This window comes from Nycticebus coucang, chromosome 7 (genome assembly GCF_027406575.1).
Source record: "Nycticebus coucang isolate mNycCou1 chromosome 7, mNycCou1.pri, whole genome shotgun sequence".
Lineage (NCBI taxonomy): Eukaryota > Metazoa > Chordata > Mammalia > Primates > Lorisidae > Nycticebus > Nycticebus coucang.
Genome location: NC_069786.1, coordinates 15,562,873 through 15,576,242, shown reverse-complemented (window position 1 = coordinate 15,576,242; position 13,370 = coordinate 15,562,873). Strand labels below are relative to the sequence as shown.

The following is a 13,370-nucleotide window of genomic DNA, read 5'->3' as shown; positions in this document are numbered from 1 at the left end:
GTGTTACCCTTTCTTGCTGAATAATCAATTTGGGCTTCCTGTTTATACGATAGGATATTTGGCCTAGCCCTTACAGCTTATATGAGGCCAAATTAAAGGCGGACTAATTTTCCATCATGAGGAAAGAAGAGGAAATGAGGCATGAGTTGCTGTGCATTCGTGGATTTTAGGACAGTTTTCTTGACAACTCTTTCTGCAGAATTTATAGAAAGGAAAAGGTGTTAGGTTCTTAAAAGTGCCCAGCTGGTCACTTAAAATGTGCACTAATAGCACTGCCTGGATGGAGCATAGAGGGATTTTCAGTTACATGATCACACATAGGCAGTAAGTTTAATACAGATTTTTGTTTTTCAATTTTGCCTCTAAGAATTGATTCTACTTGAGAATATTGAAGTATTCACCAGAAGTTGTGGATTTCCATTTTAACAATTGCAGTTTAAGTGGAGGAACACATTTTAGTCTTGAAATTCCATTTGAGAATTTAGAAAAGTCATGTTTATAATTATTCAGTTTTTGTTATAGCTTGTTGTAAAGCAATAAAAATTTTTTTTCAGTCTTTTTGTAACTGAGTGTGCTGCCGTGAGAACTATTCTAGGTGGAGAATAAATTCCGAATATTATTGTGGCTGAAGAAGGCCAGGGATGACAAGCACGTACTGCTGTGTAATGTTTACACTAACCAAAAGACACTGGCCACTCAGTTCTTTCCTGCAAAGGTTAGATAACATTTGTGTGGGCTACCTTGATTAGGGGAATTAAAGGTAGTTTAACTGAAGATGTTGTGAAACCTTGGCTTTGGTTTTAGTATGCCAGAATTACTTTTTTCAATTTTAGAAAATCAACCAGTTAGAGAAACGAGAGAGGAATTAGGGGATACTTTCCTATGGATTTATTTATAGGAGGAAGAAGAGAACCTGTCATAAATACTTGGTGAAATTTGCCTTGTCTTAAACTTTGAATAATATGAGTAATGCTTAAGGTCATAAAAAAGAAAAGCTTTGGTAGTATTTTGAGACCTTAAATAAGTGGCTAAAGAGATGAGACAAACATGTAGGTTGCTACTGGCATGGTTTCATAATTGTAATTCAGAAATTAAAGCTTGTTTCTTGGTCTGTACTAAACTATTTGTCCTCCTTTTCAAGCACAGCAGCATTGGCATGCCTGACACCAAAGGCTTTCCCTGAATCTGAGATTATTTGTTAGTATCCACTGTAATAAGCGTCGAACAAGCACAAGTGAACAATTTCCCCCAACCCAGACAGTTAAAAACAACAAGCATTTAAGGAGTTAAAATTGCCAAGACTGATTGGTTGAAGGAGAGTGTGTGAAGGAGAGGGAATATTCTAGCATAGCTGCCAGGCATGGGCCCGAATGACTAAGTGGATTGGTGCTGTTCACTGGGGTGGGGAGGGCAGGAGGATGTGCACGGGGAGGGGGCTGGGCAGCTGAGGCATTTGCCTTTGGATTCTTTGCATACATGATGCTTGTGGAGCAGCCAGATGAATAAATCAGAGGTGGGTAAGATCTCTTCTGGAGAACATGTAGGGTGAGAAGAGTCCTGAGCTGAGGATGAAAGCTTGGTTAACAGCAGCAGGGTTTTAGTGAGTTAGAAGTAGAGTCCATGAGAGAGCAGAGAAATGGTCAGAGAGGTTGACAGCAGGGAGAGTGGCTTGTCACAGAAGCCAGGGGCAATAAAGGGTCTTGTGTTTGGGGGCCAGGTGTGGCAACTCACACCTGTCCTCTCAACACTTTGGGAGGCTGAGGTGTGAGGATTACTTGAGACCACCCTGGGCAATATGGCAAGACTCTGTCTCTATAAAAAATAAAAAAAATTATCTGGGCATATCTGAGCATGGTGGTGTGTACCTGAAGTCTAGGTACTTGAGAGGCTGATGTGGGAGGATTGCTAGAGTCCAAAGTTCAAAGTTGCACTGACCTATGATTGTATCACTGCACTCCAGCCTGAGCCATAGAGTAAGAGCCTACCTCTTAAAAAAATTTTTTTTTGGAGTAAGATTTTAAATGAGTCTGTCACCTGGGAGCTCCATTGCTTTATGCGGCCCCCAGAGCTCACAGGCATACAATCCTGTTTCTTTGTCCATTGCTGCCTAGCTGGGGAGTCGGGTGTACACTGTTCTCATCTCTAGGCTGTCAGAGCAGCCACCACCCGGATGCTGCTAGTTGTGTGGGAGAGGGAAAAAACTGGAGCGTCTGGTATGAATATGTACTATAGTCACTTCCACAATTCATTGTTCAAAATTAGACATGTCTTGCTAAACCTCAAGGGGCATAATTTCTACCTTGGAGGAAGAGAGACCATGAGGAGTCAAATTAAACACTGAATGTATGGCTGTGGGAGGCTGAGGTGGGAGGATCACTTGAGGCTAGGAGTCCAAGACCAGCCTGACCAAGAGCAAGACCTTTTCTCTCCTAAAAATAGAAAAAATAGCTGGATGGTGTGGTAGGTGCTTGTAGTCCCAGCTACTCAGGAGCCTAAGGCAGGGGGATCACTTGATGCCAGGAATTTGAGGTTGCTCTCTTGTCTTAAAAAAGAAAGGGGGAAGTTTTATTTTCATTTGTTAAATGTATGGTAGTATTTCTGGTCGTACATAAACTTCAGTGGGCATGGGAGGGAGAAAAGATGTCTCAAGGGCACTCTTCCCTGCTGAATGATAAGAGGGGGATCTGTAGTTGTCCCCTCTGTTAAAAAGGTAGTTTCCTGTTTAATAGATTCTTTGCTGTGTGCATTTGTGTTGTGTATGTGTGTTTTGAGCCACCATTTTTTTTTTCTTTTTTGAGACAGTGTCTCACTATGTCGCCCTTGGTAGAGTGCTATGGCATCACAGCTCACAGCAACCTCAAACTCTTGGGCTTAAGCAATTTTCTTGCCTCAGCCTCCCAAGTAGCTGGGACTACAGGCACCCACCACAACGCCCAGCTATTTTTTTGTTGCAGTTGTCATTGTTGTTTAGCTGGCCCGGGCCAAGTTGAAATCCTCCAGCCTCGGTGTATGTGGCCAACGCCCTACCCACTGAGCTTCGGGGTCCGCCTTAAGCCACCATTCAGTGGGCTCTACACATTCCAAATTCTGGCTAAACATTTTATTTCAGATTATCTCATTTTTTCCTTTTAACAATCCTATGAAGTGGCTACCACTATTTTTCTTATTTTAGACATGACTTAGCACAGTTAACTTGCTGTGAGTTCATAGCCATGAAGTGGAAGAGCTGCATCTCAAACCCAGTTATTCTGCCTTTGATACTCACATACACCATTTCTTCCTTTTATAGCCTGACAAGGCAAAAATCAATCCATGAATAGTTAAGAGCATGCAGTGTATGTATAACTTTGGGCCATGTGCACTTTGTTATAAATGTTGGCATGAAATTAAGTGGGAGACTTAGTTCTCACCTTCAAGATGTTTAGGGTCCAGTTAGAGGGGAGGAGGGGGTGAGAAAAGGAGGTAAGAGGTTAAAGATTCAACTAATATTTGCTTAGGATTTATTTATTTTTAATAGCTTTATTGAAATTTTACATATAAAGTTGACCCATATCAAGTGTATAGTTGAGTGATTTAATTTACCAAGTGGTGGAACCATCACCATATGTCAGTTTTAGAACATTTTATCTCCCCAAGAGATCTCTGCTCCTATTGCCGCTGCCTGCAACACTAATCTACTTTTTGTCTCTATAAAACTATGTTGCTTTTTCTGGACATTTCTTATAAATGGACTCCTACAGTATATGATCTCTTGTGTCTTTTCACTTAGCATAATGTTTTTAAACTTTATCCATGTCATAGCACATTGGTAGTTTGTCCCTTTTTACTGCTGAGTAGTCTTCAATTGTCTGGACATTTCTATATTTTATAAATTTATCAGCTGGAGGTGATATAAGTTTCTACATTTTACCTATTATGAATGATCTTCTTTAAACACTAATGTGCGGATAATCTGTGTGTGAATTTATGTTTCCATTTCTTTTGGATACCTGTCTAGGAGTTTATGATAAAATTGGAAATTTTATGTTTAGATTTTTAAGAAACTGCCAACCTGTTTTCCAAAGTAGCTGTACCATTTTATATTCTCATTAGAGATGTATGATGGGAACATACTATGAATTTAAATGCAAGGGAGGAAAACAAGATGTCCTAATAACAATACTTAATTGCTAAGTAACTTATGAATGATTGCTATAGAAATTAGGAGGTTTATCTTGAACTGGGGTCAACTTTTTTTTTTTTGAGACAGTCTCAAGCTGTTGCCCTGGGTAGAGTACTGTGGCACCATAGCTCACAGCAACCTCCAACTCTTCGGCTCAAGTGATCTTCTTGCCTCAGTTTTTCTTTTCTTTTCTTTTTTGTTTTTTTGAGACAGAGTCTCACTATGTTGCCCTTGGTAGAGTGCTATGACATCACAGCTCACAGCAACCTCAAACTCTTGGGCTCAAGCGATTCTCTTGCCTCAGCCTCCCAAGTAGCTGGGACTACAGGCGCCCGCCACAACATCCAGCTGTTTTTTGTTGCCCTTGTCATTGTTGGTTAGCTGGCCCGGGCCAGGTTCGAACCTGCCACCTTCGGTGTATGGGGCTGGTGCTGTAACCACTGTGCTATGGGTGCTGAAAAATAGTTTTTCTATTTTTAGTAGAGATGGGTCTCATTCTCGCTCAGGCTGGTCTCAAACTCACGAGCCATACACCTACCTTGGCCTCCCAGATTGCTAGTATTACAGGCGTGAACCACTGCACCTGGCCTGGGGTCAACTTTATATGTAAAATTTCAAGAAAGCTATTAAAAATAAATTGTAGGCATTCAAATATTAGTTGAAGCTTTAACCTCTTACATATTTATCTTTTCTCACCACCTCCTCCCCTACAACTAGAACCTAGACCACTGGTTCTCAACCTTCCTAATGCCTCGAGTCTTTAATACAGTTCCTGTGGGTCACGACCCACAGGTTGAGAACTGCTGCCCTAGACCTTCACAAAAGAGGTGAGATGTGCATAAGTATGGAACTAGGAGTAGGTAATTTGGGGTAGGCAGAAAGCAAAGCAGAAATGTATAACTTTTTTTTTTTTTTTTTAGAGACAAGAGTTTCACTTTATCACCCTCGATAGAGTGCTATGACATCACAGCTCACAGCAACCTCCAACTCCTGGTTTAGGCGATTCTCTTGCCACAGCCTTAGACTGTGCCTAAGACTACAGGCGCCTGCCACAACGCCTGGCTATTTTTTTGTTGCAGTTTGGCCGGGGCTGGGTTTGAACCCACCACCCTCGGTATATGGGGCCGGTGCCCTGCTCACTGAGCCGTAGGCGCTGCCCTGAAACGTATAACTTTTAATGGGGATGGGCATGTCACCCGTTTGAATGGATGGGAAAATCTGGCAAGGTCAGATTGTTAGATTTAGAGAAACCTAAATTGAGAGGTTAGGGATTTTAGACTTTGAATGATTGGGACTGGAGGAGTGTTGGGTTTTTGAAGAGGGGCAGGAGGAGCTTTGGAGTTAGGCAGTCTTAGTTTTGAATCCTGTATCTGTCATGTTACCAGTGGGGAGGGACCAAAGGCAGGGAGCCCTGTGAGCAGGTTCTTACTGTCCCTGAGGTGGGAAGCTGATGATGGGCATGACCGGGTGTGGGGCAGATGAAGTACATACACTGCAATGAAAAAATTGCCCAGATTTTCTGACTGATGGAGTTTGGGTAGGTGGAGTGGAGAATGGAAGGAATCAGAGGTGCACGGGAAAGTTGGAGCTGGTTTTCAGGGGAAGATGAGAAGTTCGGCTTTGAAAGTTCAGTAAACTTGGTTGAGTTGACTGTGATAGTCAGATGTTGCATAAGTGGCTGTGCTTTTTGGACTATTTTTTTGGAGCCTGAGGCTGGGGATGAGGGAGTCCTTTAGAGAGAGGTTGTTTGAACCTGTGCCTGTGAAGGAGGAGGAGGTGTATTCTATTTAGTAGTGATCAGCCCCTGGAGCCCATGGAAGTGATTGAAGACCTCGGGGAGAAGTTGGGAGAGGAGCCAGAGGCCGTGTCCAGATCTGCCCAGACTGGAGCTGGGACTGATAAGTGATACATGTGCTGTGCTTTCTCCTGCTGCACTGAAAATCATTCACTTACTTATGAAGACTTTAAGGTTTGGCAATGAAGGAAAATAAACTGCTGAAAACATGTAGATTCCCCAAACAAGAACTTACTAGAAAAAAAAGACTAAGGAACTAACTTATTTAGTTGGATCCTTATATCAATTACTCATGATCATCTGGTGTCTTTTAATATTAATTAACATTTCCCCACAGCCATCTGCTCTGGGTAGAGGTCTGCATTTATCTGTTGCAGCTGTGTGTTTCCGACAGCATGCTGGCCTTGCTGTCTGGACCTACCAGCGGGACCTGCCAGCAAGGCCAGTTTAGAGGTCAGAAAGATTCCTCTGCACCTTCCTCACCATGTCCTTGTTAACAAACCTTCCACTGATGAACCTGTTGCTCGCCCTGACGGTGGAAAGGAAGCCAGAGGATTTTTCACAGCTGGGAAGTACAAAGGGCACGGTGTTTGGTTTTGCTTTTCAGGGGAATAATATAAGAATGTTATAATCATTTAAGAAGGGGTTGTTTTGGGAGCATGGCCAATGGATTGAGTCTTTCTATTTTTTCTTTTTTTTTGAGACAGACTCTCACTTTGTTGCCTTCCGTAGAGTGCTGTGAGGTCACAGCTCACAGCAATCTCTAATTCTTGGGCTTAAGTGATTCTCTTGCCTCAGCCTCCTGAGTAGCTGGGACTACAGGTACCTGCTACAATGCCCAGCTATTTTTTGGTTGCAGTTATCATTGTTGTTTAACAGGCCCAGGCCGGGCTCGAACCCACCAGCTTCAGTGTATGTGGCTTCCGTTTAGCTCTTTGTAGTTTTATTTATAATTTCTATCTCTTCATTAACATTATTTGATGTGTCATTGTTATCATACCTTCTTTTAATTCTATAAACAAGAATGAAAACCTTTTGGTTTTTACCTACATCGAAGTTTTTGGCTATTCCCACATTTGTGATGACTTAGAGACAGAGGCAGTTTCTGTGGTCTCCCCCTACCCTCCAATCCCCACTTACATTACACTTTCCTGTTTCTTTATGTTTCATATCTTTTTTGTGAAAAATTGGACATTTTAGATAATATATTGTAGCAACTCTGGATACTGATCCCTGTTCTTCAGGAGTTTGTTGTTTTCTTGTCATCTCTTTCATTTGTTTAGTGACTTAGTTGGACTATTTTAGTGAAGTTGGTATCTCCTGAAGTGTGTAGTCTCTGATTTAGCTTTGCAGAAGGCAAAGCCTTAGGCATCACCTGAACTCTCTTCCTATAGGGTTGACAGCTGCGCTTTCTTTGACTGTTCCCCTGACATCCCTGTTGTACTTCTAGCCGCTCTGCCGCTAGTATCACATCCAGGTGTTACCCTCTAGTAAATTGTTAGCTGATTGCTCTGTCTTTATTGTCAATTCCTGAAGCATAAAGTGTTCCACAGTTTTATCCAATTAATGTCTTACAGCATAGAAAAGCTTTCTTTGAGGTTAGCCTTTGACACTTGCTTCAGTCCGAGGAAGATTCCTCTAAGGCAGGGGTCCTCAAACTTTTTAAAAAGGGGGCCAGTTCACTGTCTCTCAGACCGTTGGAGGGCTGGACTATAGTTTAAAAAAAAATTATGAACAAATTCCTATGCACACTGCACATACCTTATTTTGAAGTAAAAAAACAAAATGGGAACAAATATAATCACACTGCTTCATGTGGCCTGCGGGCTGCAGTTTGAGGACCCCTGCTCTAAGGTGTTTCTTTCCCTGTTTCTGTCAAAATTTTAGCTGGTTCCATTTTACTTGTTGCTATTATGGAGCTACCAGCCTTCTCTTAATTGCTCACTATGAAAATCTCCAAATTGTCTTTGATAGGTCCCTTAGGCTTGAACTTGCCCATGCTCTGTTCTAAATTAAGTCACTTCTTTTGCGGAGATATAGAGCTCTCTGTCCTTGATTTTCTTTATTTCTGAGAAGAAGCTCTGTGCCACCCCTCTGAGTCTGGGGGAGGACAGCAACTTCCTTCTCTCGAAGTAACACCCCTGCTCCATACTTGGGATGATCAGCATGGGTAGTAACCTGTGGTCTTTTTGGCTTGCCTCTCTTGGCATTGAACCTCTTGCCTTTAAGCAAACTTTTTTTTTTTTTTTGAGGCAGAGTCTCACTCTGTTGTCCCAGGCTAGTGTGCAGTGGTGTCATAGCTGACAGCAACCTCAAGCTCTCAAACTCCTGGGCTCAGGCGATCTCCTTGCCTCAGTCTCTTAGGTAGCTGGGACGGTACACCCACCACAAAGCCTGGCTAGTTTTTCTATTTTTAGTAGAGTTGGGGCTTTGCTTTTGCTCAGGCTGGTCTTGAACTCTTGAGCTCAAGGGATCCACCTGCCTGAGCCTCCCAGAGTGCTAGGATTACAGGCGTGAGCCATAGTGTCTGGCCCAAAGTTGACATTATTGAAAGAAAGATGCTACAATTAATATTCCTATAAAATTAGAAAAAAAATTTTAAGCCACTTTTTTCTTTGTTGAAGCATTTTTGTATTCATCACCTCATCTGATTTTTTTTTTTTGAGACAGAACCTCAAGTCCTGGGTAGAGTGCTGTGGCATCACAGCTCACAGCAACCTCCAACTCCTGGGCTTAAGCAATTCTCTTGCCTCAGCCTCCCAAGTAGCTGGGACTACAGGCACCTGCCACAACGCTTGGCTAATTTTTGGTTGTAGTTGTCATTGTTTGTCAGGCCTGGGATGGATTCGAACCTGCCAGCTTTGGTGTATGTGGCTGGCGCCCTAGCCGGTTTAGCTACAGGTGCCGAGCCAACCCCATCTGATTTTTAAAGCTACTCTGTGGCCCATGCTGTGTGACTCCTCAGGGGGTTGAGGCTCAGACAAGTGAAGGAGGAGGTGCTTCCAGGAATTTCACTTTTCTTCTTTAGCCAGCCCATCATCTTCACGGTCATCAGTCACTTACTTGTCTACTTTTTTAGTCTTCAGTTTTGATCATTACTTGGCATCAGGGGTTCACAACTGCTTTCTGCTGCTGTGGAACAGTCTGGCAAGTCTCAGCGTGTTAAGCATGAAGTTACCATGTAAGACAGCCATTCCACTTAGGACAGATTTGAGTGAACTAAAAAACCTACAGCCACACAAAAAACACGATGTTCACGGCAGCATCATTCATAATAGCCAGAGTGCAAACAATCTAAATGTCTGTCAGTTAATGAGTGGATAAACTAAATGTTGTACATGCATACAATGGAAATTATTTGACAGTAAACAAAGAATGAAGTACTGACACATGCTACTATAATGACCCTTGAAGACATGGTAAGTGAAAAAAGCCAATCACAAAAGACCACACAGCCTTTTTCTGTAACACTGCAGGTAGAGTGGGCCCTGGCTCAGCGGGAAGAAGGATGGGAAGAGGCTGCAGGGGAGACCTTAGGGAGGAGCTGAAGGACCCTGTGTCCTAAAAAACCGTGACAGATCCAGATCAGGAGATGTGAGCATGTCTGGGTTGGGGGCTGACTACCACTGGAGGCACTAGGAAGGGGGTCACTTGCATGTTGGGGAGGGACTTGCAAAGAGAATTCAAGGTGAGATAAATCAGGGTGAGGTTCAACATGCAGCTTTCTGCTTATATTGGGCACACAAATTTTGGTTAATTGTTGGCAAAAATCAGAAGTTCAAAATTATCCTATCTTTGACCTGTTGGGATGGTCTTGCTGAGTATATCCTGCAGTCTGGGCACCAGCTAACTCTTCATGATTAGTTAGAACCTTTAGCTGCAAGAATTTGTTTTTATTTTATTTTTTATATTTTTTGCTGCTACAAGAATTTTAAACCACAACATGAAATCTATTGGAAAGATATAGAGCAGCTTGCAGAAGTTAGAAAAGTTTATGGACTGTACTTTTAAAAAATGTGGTTAAATATACATTAAATAAAGATAAACATGACATTTATCTTTTTTTTCAACTTTTGGAACACTTTAATCAACAGAAGTACACACGCGATTTTTAAGATAAAATCAAGGCATCAATGAGTAAGATCTAAGACGAAAGTAGCCACACTTCACAATGAGAATCCCATCAGGTGGAAGGAGGCAAAGTCTAAATCAGACAGTGGAGGAGGGACGCACAGGAGAGAGGAAGGGCCCTGGGAATGAATCATCAAGGCCTGCTCAGCTGATGTCTTCCACTTCCAGGTTCTTCTGGCCCTAGTTGGGGGTTTGGGATAAAGCATGGTATTTGTTTACAAAGAGCAACAGCAGGATCTATTGTTTCTGGAATGGGGAAGGGTCCCAAATCCTGAGGGCACTGTAGACACCAGAGACTGACGATGACATGGAGAGCATGAGGGCACCAGAGCTCCAAGGAGGCTCTGTGCTCTTCTGCGGCAGGTGCCAACCACACCACAGCAAGATACAATGACAAATTTTATAGGTCACTACTTTAGTGGAAGATCTGAAGTAGCTACAGGAAAAACTCCATGAAAAGGTCCAGCTGGTACAGAGAAAATACATCATCAAGCAGTAGGAATAACTATGGTGCCACTCTCAGAGTTGGAGGGAGGATTTCTCTCTGGTTGACTTGCAGAAGACATTCTTTCTTCACAGAGAGGACCAGGGCATTTAATTCTCTACAAAGTTCTATTAGTCTGGATCTTGTCCTGTTTAGCTTTGTATTTTGAAGCGTCCTTAGGTTCCCTGCTGGGATTGCTCCAATCGTCAGCTTCAGGAGTGGTCTTGTAATGACGCCATGCAGACTTATTAAAAACTGGAAGTCTCTCAAATGATTCACTTGAAAGAGCCTTCAAATAAATGACAGCATCTGTACCCACTCCTTCCATGGAATACAGTTTTAAATCTCCCTGAAAATATCTAGCATACAGACGAGAAATTGGCAAACCGTAACCAAATCCAGCCAAAGGGGCAGCTCTTGTAGGCTCCAGGCTAGGTCTAGGAGCAGTTGAATACATGTAGTTAAAAAGACGATCTATTTTTCGAAGTGGGACACCACCGCCTAGGTCACTTATCTTAATGGATAAGTCTTCTTTCCCCAAGGTAACAAGGGTTTTAACAGCCGGGTAGCCTTCTTTTCCATCTTCATGGAGTTCCACTGTTGCTCTCATTGAGTTCTTGAACAACTCAAATAGCATGTGAAACAGATGTGAGGGCACATAAACTACCTGAATAGGTTTGTCTGGAGCTTTGGCATTGAATTCTTTGACTTCCAGCTCTGGAGCTACCAGGTAATACTGTTCACATAGCATCTTGGCGGTTTCATATGCATCTTTCACCACGTCAGCCACGTTACAGGTAGGATCAATACTCCCTATGTGTTTAGGATGAGCAGGATTAGTGTCATCACCAAACAGAAGTGTGTGCTGGTTAATAAGCATGCGGAAAGAGATGCGGTTGGTATAAAATCGATCCAGAAAATACTGAATGTTACTGCTAATGAAAGGGTCAAACCCAAACTTCTCCTTGTATTCAATCACTCCTTGTGCCATTGTAGGAACCACATCATTGTGCCTATTTCTGACTTTAATCAGAACTTGTAGAAAGTTATCCAAGACCTGTGGCTCCTCAGGGCTCTTATTTTCATATTCTAGAAGTTCCAGAAAGCTCTGCATATACCAACTCTGAACCAATCCCACCGAAGGGCGGTTAAGCAAATTATCTGGCAGAAGATTAACTTCTCTCATGGTGTTAGCCAGGCGTACGGGAAGCTCCTTTCGTAGAAACATATATGAAGTTTTCTCACATGCGTTTTCTCTCCCGAAGTCCAGGAACTGTTTGATGGAGAGCGGCGATGGCGAAAAGCGCGAGTAGCGCTCGATCTGCTTGGGCACCGGCTGCTTCAGCAGCCACCGGAACAGCCGCATCCTCGCAGGGGCAGGGCAGACAACAGCCGAGACGCGCAGTGGTCTCCAGGCGCAGCCGCGCTCAGCGGATGGGCACGCCCTCCAGATCGGACACGCCCACCAGGCGCGCGCCCGGGCCTCTAGCTCCGCCTCTGCGCAGCCGCAGCTCCCGGGCCGCCAACCGCTGCCAGGGGCTGCCCTAGGCTCCGCCTGGACATTCGCCATTTTAACCATTTTTAAGTGAACAGCCCTGCGACTCTGAGTACATTCTCACTGGTGTACAGCTGCCACCACTGTCCGTCAACTGAATTCACTCATCATCTTCAACTGAAATTCTGTACCTGTAATTCCCTTTCTGCTCTCCCCGCTTGCCCCTAGTAACCTCCATTCTACCTTTTGTCTCTGAATAAGACTATTCCAGGTACTGCGTGTCATCAGAATCATACAATATTTATCTTTTTTTGTGACTGGCTTATTTTACTTATTATAATGTCCTCCAGGTCTATACATGTTGTACCATGTGTCAGAATATTCTTCCTTTTCAAGGCTAAGCAACATTGATTGTATGTCTATACCACATACTATTTATCTGTTAATCCATAATGGCCACTGGGTTGCTTCCACTTTCTGGCTGTTGTGAACCAGACTGCTCTTTTGAGAGAACATGTAGTAGCTGTGATTTTCATAGGCCATGAACTTAGGTATTCAAAAAATAACTTCATGTTTCTATAACTGTACCTGATTCCTACTAAATTTATTTTTAAGGCTTGGCGTTCATAGCACAGTGGTTCTAGTACCAGCCACATACCCCGAGGCTGGTGGGTTCGAACCCTGCCCAGGCCAGCTAAACAACAATGACAACTGCAACAGAAAACAGCCAGGCATTGTGGCCAGTGCCTGTAGTCCGGCTGAGGCAAGAGAATCACTTAAGCCCAAGAGTTTGAAGTTGCTGTGAGCTGTGAGCTACAGCACTCTACCGAGGGTGACCTAGTGAGACTGTCTCAAAAAATTTTTTTTAAAACAGGTTTTTATCTATTTGATTAAATTCATTAATTTATTTTAGAGTCAGCCTCACTCTGTTGCCCAGGCTAGTGTCCTGACATCAGCCTAGCTCATAGCAACCTCAAACTCCTGGGATCAAATGGTCTTCCTGCCTTAACCTCCTGAGTACCTTGGGAGGACAGGTGCCTGCCACAATGCCTAGCTAATTTTTTCTATTTTAAGTAGAGACAGGATCTCACTCTTGCTCACGCTGGTCTCCTAAGCTCAAGGGATTCTCTGGCTTTGGCCTCCCAGCGTGCTGGGTGTGAGCCACCGTATCTGACCCTAATTCCTATTTTAAACCTCCGCTCCCTCAGATAGCAGCAAAAAAATTCCAGTTTTGTTTTTTTCTCAGTGACCTAAGGGCGTTCTCAGTTATTTTATTTATTTAATTAATTAATTTATTTTTGAG

The 13,370-nt window shown here is 43.1% G+C and overlaps 1 protein-coding gene across 1 annotated transcript; it reads right to left on the bottom strand.

Moving 5' to 3' along the window:
* Nucleotides 1-10,039: 10,039 nt before the first annotated feature.
* On the bottom strand, nucleotides 10,040-11,950 carry LOC128590264 (pyruvate dehydrogenase (acetyl-transferring) kinase isozyme 3, mitochondrial-like). Its single transcript, XM_053597545.1, has one exon. The coding sequence runs from the start codon at nucleotides 11,936-11,938 to the stop codon at nucleotides 10,691-10,693; it is 1,248 nt and encodes a 415-aa protein (XP_053453520.1). The 5' UTR covers nucleotides 11,939-11,950; the 3' UTR covers nucleotides 10,040-10,690.
* Between the last annotated feature and the right edge of the window lie 1,420 nt (nucleotides 11,951-13,370).

Bases quoted from the DNA above. Each gene is read 5' to 3' on its own strand.
- LOC128590264 (XM_053597545.1), bottom strand. From the start codon at position 11,938: ATGCGGCTGTTCCGGTGGCTGCTGAAGCAGCCGGTGCCCAAGCAGATC.